Source organism: Rhinopithecus roxellana, unplaced genomic scaffold (assembly GCF_007565055.1).
Source record: "Rhinopithecus roxellana isolate Shanxi Qingling unplaced genomic scaffold, ASM756505v1 contig2516, whole genome shotgun sequence".
NCBI lineage: Eukaryota > Metazoa > Chordata > Mammalia > Primates > Cercopithecidae > Rhinopithecus > Rhinopithecus roxellana.
In genome coordinates, this window is record NW_022142106.1 from 152,054 (window position 1) to 168,804 (window position 16,751).

General features: G+C 41.7%; 1 protein-coding gene across 1 annotated transcript in view; it reads left to right on the top strand.

Moving 5' to 3' along the window:
• The first annotated feature begins 8,826 nt into the window (after positions 1–8,826).
• Positions 8,827–16,751, top strand: part of LOC115895792 (piezo-type mechanosensitive ion channel component 2-like) — a 30,503-nt gene continuing 22,578 nt past the window's right edge. The window contains 4 exon segments of the mRNA XM_030926387.1: positions 8,827–8,873; positions 9,640–10,080; positions 10,760–11,018; positions 13,765–13,947. Coding sequence (XP_030782247.1) covers positions 8,827–8,873; positions 9,640–10,080; positions 10,760–11,018; positions 13,765–13,947 — 930 coding nt within the window.

Consider the following 16,751-nt stretch of genomic DNA (forward strand, 5'->3'; position numbering starts at 1 on the left):
ATGGAACAGAATGGAAAGGAATGGATTAGGACATGGAATGGAATGGAAATTGGAATGGAATACAATATGGAAGGCAATGTAACGGAATTGAATGGAATGGAATATGGAGTGAAATGGAATATGGAATGGAATGTACTATGGAATGGAACATAATATGGAATGGAATAGAATGGAATGGTATATGGAATGGAATGGAATATGTAATGGAATGGAATATGGTATGCAATGGAATGGAATATGGAATGAAATGGAATGGAATGAAATGGAATATGAAATGGAATGGAACCTAATATAAAATGGAATGGAATATCCAATGTAGTGTAATGTAATGTAATGATATGGAATGGAATTGAATGGAATGGAATGGAAGATGGAATGGAATGGAATGGAATGGAATGCAATATGGAATGGAATGGAATATGGAATGGAATGGAATGGATAATGAAATGGAATGGAAAATGGAATGAAATGGAATGGAATGGAAAGAAAAGGAATAGAACGGAATGCAATGCAATATGGAATGGAATGGAATATGGAATGGAATGGAATATATAATGGAATGGAATGGAATGGAATGGAATGGAATGGAATGGAATATGGAATGGAATGGAATATGGAATGGAATGTATTGGAATGGAATGGAATGGAATATGGAATGGAATGTATTGGAATGGAAAGGAATGGAATATGGAATGGAATGGAATGGAATGGAATGGAACGGAATGTAATATTGAATGGAATGGAATGGAATATGGAATGGAAGGGAATGGAATGGAACGGAACTAAATGGAACGGAATATGAAATGAAATGGAAAGGAATGGAAAGGAATGGAATGGAATGGAATTTAAAATGGAATGCATTGGAATGTGGAATGGAATGGAATATGGAATGAAATGGAATATGGGATGGAATGGTATGTCATTTGCTTTAATGCGACCCCCAGAGCAAATGCCAGAGAAAAGGCAAGTAACCAAGGCAAAAAAATAAACTTTATATACAAGCCAATGTGAAGGAGGGAGCAAGGTTCACCGGTCTCCGGCGGTGGAGGCCGATAAAGTCGCTTCGGCGTTCTCGGGCGAGGTTCCTGGGTCCCGTGCACAAGGAGGGGCCGAAGAAGTTCGCTCCGGCGTTCTCGGACGAGGTTTCTGGGTCCCACGTACGAGGAGGGGCCGAGAAAGTTCGCTCCGGCGTTCTCGGTCGAAGTTCCTGGGTCCCGCGTACGAGGAGGGGCCGAGGAAGTTTGCTCCGCGTGCCCGCTGGGAGCGTCTTTTATGTCCTGGGCCAGGGAATGGGAGGGCAGTGGGAGGGACATAGGCGGGTCAGGGACGGGGCGGTAAGTGTGGCTAGGCGGGTTCCAGTTCTTCTCCGTCGGAGGTCTGGTTGCACCTGAGCAGTCAAACCGTGTCTTTCCTGGGCGCGGGAAAGTTGAAGGCGAATAACCCGGAACTGCGCCATCTTGCCTCCGTTTGTATAAACAGTGTGGACTGCAATACAGAATGGAAGGGAATGGAATATGGAAGGAAATGGAATGGAAAGGAAATGAATGTGGAATGGAATGGAATGGAATAGAGTGGAATGGAATGGAATATGGAATTGAATGGAATTGAGTGGTTTATGGAATGGAATGTAAAAGAATGGAATGGAATGGAATATGGAATGGAATGGAATGGATTGGAATGGAGTATGGAATGGAATGGAATGGAATGGAATGGAATGCAATGGAATATGGAATGGAATGGAATAGGGAAGGAAATGGAATTCAGTATAAAATGGAATGGAATGGAATGGAATGAAATGGAATATGGAATAGAATGGAATGGAATGCAATGCAATGAAATATGGAATGGAATGGAATGGAATGGAATATGGAATGGAATTGAATAGGGAAAGGATTGGAATGGAATGGAATGGAGTGGAATATGCAATGGAATGGAATGGAATATGGAATGCAATGGCATATTGAACGGAATGCAATGGAATGGCAGGGAAGGGAATATAGAATGGAATGAAATATGAAATGGAATGTATAATGGAATGGAATATGGAATGGAATGGAACGGAACAGAATGGAAGGGAACGGAAATGAACGGAATATTAAATGGAATGGTAAGGAACGGAATGGAATGGAATGCAATGGAATATGGAATGGAATGCGATATGGAACGGAAGAGAATGCAATAGAATGGAATATGGAAGGCAAAGTAGAATGAAATGGAATGGAACATGGAATAGAATGGAATGGAATGGAAAATGGAATGGAATGGAACGGAATAAGAAATGGAATGGAGTTGAATGTGGAATGAAATGCAATGCAATAGAATGGAAGGGAATGGAATGAAATAGAATGGAATGGAATAGAATAGAGTATGGAATGGAATGGAAAGGAATGGAATCTGGAATGGAATGGAATGGAATATGGAATGGAATGTCATGGAATATGGAATGGAATGGAATATGGAATGGAATAGAATATGGAACGGAATGAAATGAAATGGAATGGAAAGGAATGGAATATGGAATGTAATGAAAAGGAATTAAATGGAATGGAATAAGAAATGGAATGGAATATGGAATGGAATATAGAATGGAATGGAATATGGAATGGAATGAAATGGAACGGAACCGAATGAAACGGAATGAAAGGGAATATGAAACGGAATGGACGGGAACGGAATGGAATGGAATGCAATGGAATACGGAATGGGATGGAATATGTAATGGTATGGAATGGAATGGAATTGAACGAAATGGAATGGAATAGGGAATGGAATGGAATAGAATTTAATGTAATGGAATGGAGTGGAATAGGGAACGGAATGAAATGGATTGGAATGGAATGATATCTGGAATGGAATGGAATGGGATGGAATACGGAATGGAATGGAATATGGAATGGAACGGAACGGAAAGCAACGAAATATGAAATCAAATAGAACGGAAAGGAATGGAATGGAATGGAATGGAAAGGAATATGGAATGGAATGGAATCGAATGGAATGGAATGCAATGGAATATGGAAAGAAATGGAACACTGAAAGGAAAGGAATCGAATGTAATGGAATGGAATGAAATATGGAAGGGAATGGAATGGAATGAAATACAGAAAGGAATGAAATATGGAATGGAATGGAAGGAAATGGAATGGAATATGGAATGGAATGGAATGGAATGGAATGGAATGGAATGGAATGGAATGGAATGGAATGGAATACGGAATGGAATGGAATGGAATATGGAATGGAATGGAATGGAATGGAATGGAATACAAAGAAATGGAATGGAATGGAATGGAATCTAGAATGGAATGGAATAGAATGGAATGGAATGGAAAGGAATATGGAATGGAATGGAGTATGGAATGGAACGCAATGAAAAGGAACGAAATATTAAATCGAATGGAATGGAACGGAATGGAATGGAATGAAATGGAAAGGAATATGGAATAGAAAGGAATATGGAATGGAATCGATGGAATGGAATGGAATGGAATATGGAAAGAAATGGAATATAGAAAGGAATAGAATGTAATGTAATGTAATGGAATGGAATGGAATGGAATGGAATGGAAAGTAACGGAATGGAATGGAATATGGACTGGAATGGAATATGGAATGGAATGGAATATGGAACGGAAAGAAATGGGATGGAATGGAATGTGGAATGGAATGGAAAGGAATGGAATATGATATTGAATAGAATGGAATATGGAATGGAATGGAATATGGAATGGAATGGAATATGGAATATAACGGAGTGGAATATGGAACATAATGGAATGGAATATGGAATGGAATAGAATATTGAATGGAATTGAATATGGAACAGAATGAATGGATTGGAATGGAATATGGAATGGAATGGAATGGAATGGAATGGAATGCAATATGGAATGGAATGGAATATGGAATAGAATGGAATATGGAATAGAATGGAATATGGAATGAAATGGAATGAAATGGAATGGAACCGAACATGGCATGGAATGGAATGGAATATGGAATGGAATGTAACGGAACAGGAATGGGATGGAATGGAAAGGAATGGAATGGAATATGGAATGGCATAAAATGGAATGGAATATGAAATGGAATGGAATATGGAATGCAATGGAAAATGGAATGGAATGAAATGGAAACATATTGAATGGAATAGAAGGGAATGGAATATGAAATGGAATGGAACGGAATGCAATGGAATGGAATGGAATAGAATCTGGAATGGAATGGAATGGAATGGAATGGAAAATGGAATGGAGTGTAATTGAATATGGAAAAAAATTGAATTGAATGGAGTGTGAAATGAGTAGGAATATGGATTCGAATGGAAAATGGAATGCAATGGATTGCAATATGGAATGGAATGGAATGGAATGGAATGGAATGGAATGGAATAGAAAGGAATGGAAAATGGAATGGAATGGAATGAAATGGAACGGAATATGGAATGGAATGGAAAGGAATGGAATACAATGAAATGGAATGGAATGGAATGCAATGGAATCTAGAATGCAATGGAATGGAATGGAATAGAATGGAATGGAATGGAAAGGAATATGGAATGGAATGGAGTATGGAATGGAACGGAACGAAAAGGAACGAAATATTAAATCAAATGGAATGGAATGGAATGGAATATGGAATGGAATGGAATACGGAATGGAATGGAATGGAATATGGAATGAAATGTATTTCAATATAGAATCGAAGGGAATATGGAACAGAATGGAATGGAATGGAATGGAATAGAATCTGGAACGGAATTGAACGGAATGGAATGGAATATGGAATGGAAAGGAATGGGATGGAATGGAATATGGAATGGAATGGAAAGGAATGGAATATGATATTGAATAGAATGGAATATGGAATGGAATGGAATGGAATGGAATGGAATGGAGTATGGAATGTAACGGAGTGGAATATGGAACGTCATGGAATGGAATATGGAATGGAATGGAATATTGAATGGAATTGAATATGGAACAGAATGGAATGGAATGGAATGGAATATGGAATGGAATGGGATAGAATGGAATGCAATATGGAATGGAATGGAATATGGAATATAATGGAATATGGAATAGAATGGAATACGGAATGAAATGGAATGGAAAGGAACATGGCATGGAATGGAATGGAATATGGAATGGAATGGAATGGAATGGAATAGGAATGGAATGGAATGGAAAGGAATGGGATGGAATATGGAATGGCATGGAATGGAATGGAATATGAAATGGAATGGAATATGGAATGTAATGGAAAACGGAATGGAATAAAATGGAACGATATTAAATGGAATAAAATGGAATGGAATATGAAATGGAATGGCATATCCAATGGAATGCAACGGAATGCAATGGAATGGAATGGAATAGACCCTGAAAAGGAATGGAATGGAATGGAATGGAATGGAATGGAATGGAATGGAATGGAATGGAATGGAAAATGGAATGGAGTGTAATTGAATATGGAAAAAAAATTGAATTGAATTTAGTATGAAATGAATCGGAATATGGATTGGAATGGAAAATGGAATGCAATGGATTGCAATATGGAATGGAATGGAATGGAATGGAATGGAATAGAATGCAATGGAATATGGAATGAAATGGAATTGAATGAAATGGAATGGAATATGCAATGGAATGGAATGGAATGGAATGGAATGGAATGGAATGGAATGGAATGGAATGGAATAACAATAGAATGGAATGGAATGGAATGCACTGCAATACGGAATGGAATGGAAATGAATACGGAATGGAATGGAATATGGAATGGAATGGAATGGAGTGCAATTGGATGGAATATGGAATGAAATGGAAGCGAATGGAATGTAATATGTAATTGAATGGAATGGAATATGGAACGGAATGGAATGGAATGGAATATAGAATGGAATGGAATGGAATGAGATAAGGAATGGAAAGGAATGGCATGGAATGCAATGGAGTATGGAATGTAATGGAATGGAATATGGAATGGAATGGAACATGGAATGGAACGGAATGGAACAGAACGGAACTGAATGGAACGAAATATGAAATGGAATGGTATGGAACGGAAGGGAATGGAATGGAATGGAAAGGAATATGGAATGGAATGGAATATGGAATGGAATGGAATACGGTTGGAATGGAATATGGAATGGAATGGAATGGAATATGGAAAGGAATGGAATGGAATATGGAATGGAATGGAATATGGAATGGGATGGAATGGAATGGAATGGAATGGAATATGGAATGGAATGAAATACGGAATGGAATGGAAGATGGAATGGAATGAAAAGTGGAATGGAAATGTATATGGAATTAAAAGGAACGTAACGGAATGGAATGTAAGGGAATGGAATATAAAATGGAATGGAATGAAATGGAATGGAATGGAATATGGAATGGAATGGAATATGGAATGGAATGGAATACGGAATGGAATGGAATGGAATATGGAATGAAATGTATTTGAATATGGAATCGAAGGGAATATAGAACGGAATGGAATGGAATGGAATGGAATAAAATCTGGAACGGAATTGAACGGAATGGAATGGAATGGAATAAAATGAAATGGAATGAAATGGAATATGCTATAGAATGGAATATGGAACAGAGAGGTGTGGAATGGAATGGAGTGGAATATGGAATGGAAAGCAATATGGAACAAAATGGAATGGAATATGGAATGGAATGAAAAGGAATGGAATGATATGCAATATGAAATTGAATGGAATATGGAATGCAATATACAATGGAATGGAATATGGAATACATTGCAACGGAATGGAACAGAACGTAATGGAATGGAAGGGAATATGAAATGGAATGGAAGGGAACGGAATGGAATGAAATGCAATGGAATACAGAATGGAATGGAATATGTAATATAATGGAATGGAATGGAATATTGAATGGAATGGAATATGGAATGGAATGGAATGGAATGGGATAGGGAATGGAATGGAATGGAATATGGATTGGAATGGAATATGGAACGGAATGGAATATGGAACAGAATGGAATGGAATGGTATATGGAAGGGAATTGAATGGAATGGAATATGATATGAAATTGAATATGGAATGGAATGTAATGTGGAATGGAATAGAATATGGAATGGAATGGAATGGAATATGGAATGGAATATGCAATGGACTGGAATGGAATAGAATGGATTGGAACGGATGTCATTCCTTTATGTCCCTTTATGTCATTGCAAATATAAGTTCTTGTGAGGTATGTTTTTATTTCATTTTTATTTTAAGAATCTGCATGACTAACAGAAGCATAACCACTGCCCTCTCTGAGATGTAATTGTTCTCAGGACAGCATTATATTAAACTAACCGCTCTTTAGTTTTTGTCTGTTAGGAGTTTCTTTAAAAATCCTTATCACAAACATTCTCCTCCATGTTTTCAGTATTTCACACTTTCCATTTTCGGAGACATATGCATGTTTCCTCCATAATGTAGAGCTTCTGTGGGCACTACTCAAAGGGGGAACTCTGTTTGCAAAGGTAGAAAACTTCTCATCATTTCATCAAAAGATGCATGCAGTAGGGAAAAAACTAAAAATCTGTCATAGGTAGTCATTTTCACTGAATATTGAATAAGTCTGCATGTTATTTGCCTAATTGACATAAAAGTCAGAATATAGTTTACCATTGGTTTTTAAAAAGAATATTATGCAGCAGAGTGCATCACCTTTGTAGCCTATAACTTTTATTTTGGGGAAAAAATAACTGTGGCTTAAGTTCTCTGAAATCCTACCCTAAAACAGTATTCATTTAGAAATAAAATTATTGGCATACAACCCAAAAACTCTTTTTGAATTGCCTTAGGATGGTCGGGGGAGACACTGAACTCAGCAGCTACACTGTGCTTCTCCTAACACGAAAACAGCCCAATCCAAAACAAGTTACATTTTGACTGCTCATGGTGGCAAGTCAGAGGGCATCTTCTTTTCTCTGGCAGCTGTGTATCTCCGTGCAGCCCTGCAGTACGCTGGCACTGGCATTGATGGGAATGCCTTGGCCATTTGACAGAGTCCTCTGGCGGGCATGTGCCTGCCATGCCAGCCCATTTTCTTGACCTCTGAAGGTACTCTCCGCCCCTTGGTGCCACAGGAGTTCCAAACCAAAGCGAGCATGATTAGGATTGATGACAGTCTTAATAGCCGTGAGACCTGGTGTGGGGTTGGCTCCAGTAGTCTGGAAGTTCCCTGGGCAATGGGTCAATGGCATGGCCTTCCTAGGAGGTGTATCTAATTGAGGTAAGTCTTAGCAAAAATCGGGTTTGGCCTGGCATTTCAGCAGCCCCTCCATGATGTGCGCACTCAGGGACACAGCCCTGGGGATTCTGAACACCTGAGCGGGCATCAAAAGCTCAGGCCCGTCTGGTTCTTCAGTCACAGGATGCCGTGAACGGCTGTGCCAAGGTTCATCCATTCATTCACTCATCCATATGTCCATACTGGTGTCTGTGACAAGAAACATGGGTACAGTCTATGCATGTGAGAATCTCAGTGTTTATGGAACCCAGGTGGTCACACATACCATTCAGATAAGAGTACATATTTCAGAGTCTAACACATCCTCCCACATCCAAGGCAGATTCCCAGTCTCCAGGTGGATTTTGCCCCTCTCCCCTCCATGGCTGGATGTGTCTGAGGCCGAGCAAGCCATGAATGTCAATGGCTGCCCTCTTGTCAGTGGCCAACCTTGTCTGCACGGACCTGACAGGGAAAGTTAAAAGAATATAGGAACAAAAGAAGGAGACAAAGGATACGAGAAAAAAGAACAGAACGCCAAAGGCAGGAAGTGAGGATGAGAGTAGAGAAGCTTCTGGAAAAGGAGCACTCAAAGAGGAACTGGTAGGAGAAAATAAGTGAAGTCGTCGGGAGGAAAGAACAGAAGCACGCCCTGGGGTGGAGTGGGCAGCTGGAAGGGAGAAGGGTCGAGGAGAGCTTGCATGGGGAGAGAGTGGGTGGAGTCCTGTGCGGAAGGGGAAGCCCTGGGCACAGTGCAGGGAGCTGGGACGAGGGTGGCGATTCCACAGACGGGATGCACAGAAATGCAAAAAAGGCAAAGGATGGAAAAGCAGGAAGAATAAACATGAAAGAAGGCTGGCATGTTTTATCAAGCACACAGCTGTCCAGGGTAGCCAATATGTAATCATTCCCATTCCCCTCTTATGGTCTGGGTGGGTCTGTTGTGCAGGATGCAGGGTAGAATAGCTATTTGCTAAGACTTAGCTCTTGGTCAAAGCCTTCAGAGCTTCTCCCATCCAGGGATGCCCCCCCTGGAAGCAGACAGAGCAGTGGGTAAACTGTACTTTGTTGATATGGAAACAGACTCTGGAACCCGAGGCTGGGAATCCAGATACTCCACACTTGTTACGGGGGCGGGTTCTGCTCTTTGAGAGCCATGTGACTGGCTCTGGTTCTAAACTGTGTGTGTGCACTGTCAACAATTGCATTGGAGAGGCTGCTGTTTGCAGTGTCTGCAGAACAGGAGTGATTATCCCAAAAGAACAAAGCAGATGGAATGCAGGGGGAAAAACTGGGGCATTTCCTTAGGAGTTCTGATGAGGTCTCTCAGGAATGGGAAAGAGCCCCAGGAGTGTGGATGCTAAGACAGGGGCTCTGTGCCCACCCTTTCTCCCAACAGCGAGCCCACGCAGTGCACCATGCTGTACTCACGCCAGGGGACCACTGAGACCATTGAGGAGGTGGAGGCTGAGCAGGAGGAGGAGGCAGGGAGCACAGTGCCTGAGCCCAGGGAGGCCAAGGAGTACGAGGCCGCCGGGTACGATGTGGGAGCCATGGGTGCTGAAGAGGCCAGCCTCACCCCAGAGGAAGAGCTGACACAGTTCTCCACCTTGGATGGGGACGTGGAGGCCCCACCCTCCTACAGCAAGGCTGTGAGCTTCAAGCATGTGTCCTTCGGCTCGCAGGACAACTCTGCAGGCAAGAACCACATGGCAGTAAGCCCGGACGACAGCCGCACCGACAAGCTGGGGTCCAGCATCTTACCTCCCTTGACGCACGAGCTGACGGCCAGCGAGCTGCTGCTGAACAAGTAAGGGTCCAGCGAGCAGGTCAGACACGTATCCCAAATCGCCACTTAAATATACGCCCTTATTCTGTATACAGACAAATTCATATACAGAAAAAAAGTTCACCTAGACACTGAGAGGAGACAGACAGTTCCAAGACTCCTTGCATTGCAAGTACAAAGCAAACTCCATGACTGGTTCTAGAACCAGCAAAACCGAGAGCCTTGTGTGGACATTTCTTTCTATCATAAAGTCTGATATTAGGTTGTCTCTGAAGGAAAAACGGGGACATAGGAAGTGGGGGACACAGCAGGGAGGATGGTGCTAAATGAAAATCAGTAATTTGGAGAAATTAAAGACAGGCATGGCCGGGCATGGTGGCTCACGCCTGTAATCCCAGCACTTTGGGAGGCTGAGGTGGGTGGATCACCTGAGGTTAGGAGTTCAAGACCAGCCTGGCCAACATAGCGAAACCCCCCTCTCTACTAAAAACACAAACACAAAAAAATTAGCTGTGTGTGGTGGTGGGCACCTGTAATCCCAGGTACTCAGGAGGCTGAAGCAGGAGAATTGCTTGAGCCTGGGAGGCAGAGGTTGCCATGAGCCAAGATCGTGCCATTGCACACCAGCCTGGGCAACAAGAGCAAAACTCCGTCTCAAAAAAAAAAGATAGACATATTATCATGTGGTTTACTTTAACAGGATGTTTCACGATGATGAGCTTGAAGAGTCAGAAAAATTCTACATGGGACAGCCCCGATTTCTGCTGCTCTTCTATGCCATGTACAATACCCTGGTGGCCCGCTCGGAGATGGTGTGCTACTTCGTGATCATCCTCAATCACATGGTCTCTGCCTCCATGATCACGCTCCTGCTTCCCATCCTCATCTTCCTCTGGGCCATGCTGTCCGTCCCCAGGCCCAGCCGCCGATTCTGGATGATGGCCATTGTCTATACCGAGGTAGGCCTGGACGCAGACCCCTGTGGATGGCTTCAGGCGGCTATGCAAGGTCAAGCGTACCTTGTGTCCCTGTGTCCTCTCTCGAGGTGGGCCTACCCTGATCCCAGTTTCACATGGAACATGCAGTTCCACAGACATTCTTAGATACACAAATCGTCAGCAGCAACAGTTACGTAGCACTCACAATTCTAAAAATCTTTTCACACTTCACACCTCACATACGGTGCATACTGGTATCATTCCCATTTAACAGATAAGGACACAGTATCAATGAGATTAAATGGCCAAAGTTGCCCAACTGGTGAGGGGTGGGGACACTTTTGAAGCCCGGTTACCTGGCCTACAATATTAACCACTGAGATGCTATCGGGCTTCTGTAGAGTCGAGCACAAGGCCTGGCATCACTGGGGTTCAATGAATGGACCCTGTGTTAAATGATACCGTCTGGCACTTTGGACATAGTTTGAATATATCATACATACTTTTCATTTTTAAACGCAAAAGCAAATATCCATACGTCGCAACACAAAATTGTACAAGCACCCACTTAGCATCTGAAGGGTGGACGCCAGCCCGTTTACATCCCATGTGGGGTATGAGGAGCCTTCTGCTCACTCTTATGTTCCTGCTTTCTGTCCTGACCTGTTCAACATAGACAGGATCACGAATGCCCACGAAAACCATACAGGGACTTAAACAACAAAAAAGCTCGATATTCTTGGTGCCTGGACGACCATGGTGCTTTGTATTCTCAGGTTTGCGAAGAGACGGATTTTCTTCCCTGACTTGTAAGGAAAAGTTTTCACTTTCAATAGTGCTGTAATTACTTCTTCAATGACAGTGCTCATGCTGGATGCACACCCAAGGCCTAGAAGTTTTGTAGGTTATAAGTAATTCAGTAGCAAAATTAAAACAAAGCTATACAGTAAAGCATCTCAAAAGTATTTGGTTTAACGTATTGATAGCATGCATCTTACTTCCATAAGGAGGCCGGGCGCGGTGGCTCAAGCCTGTAATCCCAGCACTTTGGGAGGCCGAGACGGGTGGATCACGAGGTCAGGAGATCGAGACCATCCTGGTTAACACGGTGAAACCCCGTCTCTACTAAAAATACAAAAACTAGGTGGCGGGCGCCTGTAGTCCCAGCTACTCGGGAGGCTGAGGCAGGAGAATGGCATAAACCCGGGAGGCGGAGCTTGCAGTGAGCTGAGATCTGGCCACTGCACTCCAGTCCGGGCGACAGAGCGAGACTCCGCCTCAAAAAAAAAAAAAAAAAAGGAAAATAAAGGGTAACATTACTTCAGGATGTAAATGACTGCCTGTTTAGAGAATGGGTGCCAGGCGGGCGCGGTGGCTCAAGCCTGTAATCCCAGCACTTTGGGAGGCTGAGACAGGTGGATCACGAGGTCAGGAGATCGAGACCATCCTGGCTAACACCGTGAAACCCCGTCTCTACTAAAAAATACAAAAAATTAGCCGGGCGAGGTGGCGGCGCCTGTAGTCCCAGCTACTCCGGAGGCTGAGGCAGGAGAATGGCGTCAACCCGGGAGGCGGAGCTTGCAGTGAGCTGAGATCTGGCCACTGCACTCCAGCCTGGGAGATAGAACCAGACTCCATCTCAAAAAAAAAAAAAAAAGAGAATGGGTGCCAGTCTATAACAATGTGAGCACATTTATCAGATTCCCTTTCTTACCTAGGGCTGAAGTAAAAGGAAGTGCCAAGAATGTGGAAAAGTGAACAAGAGATTCTTGTATAGCTTTCACCTTAAAAATAAAATATTTCTGGCTATAGCCCCAGCACTTCAAGAGGCCAAGGCAGGAGGATACTTGAGGCCAGGAGTTCAAGACAAGCCTGGGCAACATAGCGAGACCCCATTTCTACAAAAAAAATTAAAAACATTAGGCAGGCATGGTGTACAAACACCCGTAGTCCAAGCTACTTGGGAGGCAGAGGTGGGAGGATTGCACCCAGGAGTTTGAGGTTGCAGTGAGCTATGATTGTGCCACTGCACTCCACCATGAGCAACAGATTGAGACCTCATCTCTAAAAAAAAATAAAATATTTCTATATAAGTTAAGTTGAGGCTCTCCCTTTTCTTGTCACATTGCACTGAGGACTGAAGTAAGTGGGAATTCTTGATGTTGCTTTGCTCTGTAATACAAACCACATGTCAGAAACCAAGAACCCTGCTACACACCAGAATACAAAGATGAATAGAAAGCAAATATGCATTTCTGTTTTTTAGTGGCTCCCAGACTAACGTGGCACACAGATATGATGGAGGAAAGTGAAAACTGCATACATCATAACCACGTGATAGGCATCTATAGATTGCAAATTAAAGAAGTACAGAAACTAGAAAGATACGAGTATGTTCTGTTCAGGTTTCCCTAAGTAACATATTTAATAGCTGTGTAATTACATCAATATCTAATTAAATCAGTGTAAATGCCAACACCTCAAAAGAAGAGGAAATGACCAATCAAAGCAGGGGCCTGAGGCGTCCGACTGGCCTTGCTAGACCTACAGTGGAAGACACTGTGATAGTCAGGCCCTGCTTCTGTTGTGAAGTCAAGAGTCCGCGAGAATGATACTTTACTATTCCACGTAATTATGTGCTTTCCTACCATCAAAACTGTGAAATGCGGGTCTCTTTCTTAACTGTCGTATTGCTCTTTCCCATATACAGGTATATCTATTCCTAAAAGAAGGAGTAATTTTCTACATTTCTGTCATCTGTGTGTAGGTGGCAATTGTAGTCAAATATTTCTTCCAATTTGGGTTCTTTCCCTGGAATAAGAACGCGGAGGTGAACAAAGATAAACCGTACCACCCCCCAAACATCATAGGAGTGGAGAAGAAGGAAGGTTATGTCCTTTATGACCTCATCCAGCTCCTAGCTCTGTTCTTTCATCGATCAATTTTGAAGGTACTGCATGTTAATAATTAATCAGTTCAAGTAGGGCCGTTGCAGTCCCCATAATCGTCCTAGGTGACCTGGACATCAGGATTGGTGATGGGGTTGAGGGGTCGGTGGTTGGCATCTACTCATATGTTTTTGTTTGTTTGTTTGTTGTTTGTCTTTTAAAAGAGAAAAGAAAAAAGTTACATTCATTTAGTGGACGTTTTTTCCAACGCGTATGGTACCTCAATAACGGAACTTACGATAAATCTGGGAGAATATTTCCCCATGTTTCCAACCTGGGTTAAATGCATGATCATGAATCCACTTTGTGGAACATTGCTTGAATGATGTGCAGTATTCTAAGGCCAGATACACTAAATTCTGCCTCCAGTTTAAGCCAGAGCATCGGAGAGCCACAATATGTGTGGATCATGTTGTCTCATCTCCATCCCAGCTTCGGCCTTCCTTCTTCTAGCAGAATTGCTTTCATTGGGTGGTTTCTTGTCATGAAACCATTAGCTGTTGGTGGGAGACCACATATTAACTTGCCCAGTGGAACCCAGAGCTGTGCTTTCTCCTGCTTATTGTGGAGGAGGCCACTCATGATCCTGCTGGACGAGGGCCTTTATACAGCATGGCCCTTCCTCAGCCTCAGGAACTCCTGTTCTTCTGAGCAACTTCATGTGTTTTTCCTTCTCACATGCTGTGAACTATAAACTAAACCTGTAAATATGCCACTTAATTCTAATAAATAGAAATTGTTGCATAGCATACATTTTATGTATGAATGTACCTCTTTTTACAACCTTACTTTCCTTCTCTCACCTTAACCTTGTGTCTTATATAAAATATTGTAAATTCCTTTTATCCAGGAGTATCTTTCTTAGTCCCTAGGATCCGGTTTAGAACAAGGCTTGGCATAAGTTAATACATACACATACATATACATACATGCACACATAGATATGGAACGGTGTATTTAACTTCTTCTGCCCTAGCTCAGTGAACTGTTTCAAACTCGGTTTCATCTGAGTGTACTCTGGTCAACCTCCTCACTCTAGCTTCCATCACTTTGCAAAGTACCCAAGACCTCAGTTTGGAGGGAGCCTTCCCTGGGTCGTTGGGTTGTGGCAGGTTTTTTAAAGCTATGTAACTAAGGAAACCAGTTAGCCACCGTTCTTTTGATGGATATGTTAATTACTTGAATTTATTTAGTATACTGATTTTTATTATGAACATATGAATAAATGTATTAACCTTGTTTTTTCAGTCTTAGAAATTCATTTTTTAAATTTCGGTATTTAATACTTGATGGTATAATTTTGAGCACTTCAGAATTCTCTTGCAACCTTTGCATTCTTTTGTATCATTTAAAATTATTGTAACTCTTTAGGCACTTTTACTATCTTTTCATCAATGTTCAAATGGCTTAACTGCTGCAATTTTATATTTAAAACATATAAAATCTTAGTGTTTCTTGTTGGTATTCTTACTCTTTCTGAAAATTTCAAATATATGAATGTATATGAGATTTGAGGTAATGGCATTATGTTAAAATTTTAATTAAAGATATAAAAATACTTTTTAGAATGATAAATCTTTTCTTAAGAAGACAAGGTACCCCATAGCTTTTGAAAAAATAAATCTTTCATGTAATGTTGCCATGAAAACCAAACAATTAAAACTAAAGAAATTTCAAAAGTGCTTGAAACCATCCTATTTAATACAAATTGCTGTATATTTGATAAATAATTAGAAGAATTGGCAAACAAGTAAATATACTACAAGAAAGTTGTGAAATAATCTAAGTATATGAATGTTGGCCAAAGAGGAAACAACTCTTAAAATAATTGGAAAGAAATCCATATAAAATGAAAAATCCCATTATGAAAAGCTAAAATGTTTGTTAGGTTTATAAGAATATTCACTGAATATGTTTAAGAATAACACATTTACAAATAAATATTTAAGAATCATCTGTCAGGCCGGGCGTGGTGGCTCACACTTGTAATCCCAGCACTTTGGGAGGCCGAGACTGGTGGATCACGAGGTCAGGAGATCGAGACCATCCTGGCTAACATGGTGAAACCCCGTCTCTACTAAAAAAAATACAAAAAATTAGCCAGGTGAGGTGGCGGGCACCTGTAGTTCCAGCTACTTGGGAGGCTGAGGTGGGAGAATGGCATGAACCCGGGAGGTGGAGCTTGCAGTGAGCCGAGAACACGCCACTGCACTACAGCCTGGGCAACAGAGCAAGACTCTGTCTAAAAAAAAAAAGAAAGAATCATCTGTCAATTGAGTGACTGGTGCATTGATCATTCTCTGAGTTGGTTTTGACCGACTGATTTCTGACAAATTGGTCTGGAGCTCTTGTCCTCCACGTAGTTCTTGAGTCAGAGAGGGGACTAGGCAATGTCTTGGGGAGCAAATGCGTGGCCAAAGAGTTCAGGGGAGAGCTCCGTCCGACAGCAGCAAGGTCATCAGGGTGACTTTCCGTCCAATAAGTCAAGTCACTGTAATTTCATCCTAAGTCCATCTGCCAAAAGCTATGTCTCCATCTTAATTATCAGCTAAAATCTTACTGTCTACACCCACACATCTCTTCCCTACTGGGACCCTCATAAAGCTCTAGACAAGCTTTCTTTTCTTGTGTATTAGTCCATTTTCATGCTGCTGATAAAGACATACCTGAGACTGGGCAATTTACAAAAGAAAGAGGTTTAATGGACTTACAGTTCCATGTGGCTGGGGAGGCCTCACAATCATGGCGGAAGGCAAGGAGGAGCAAGTCACATCTTACTTGGATTGTGGCAGGCAAAGAGAGGAGA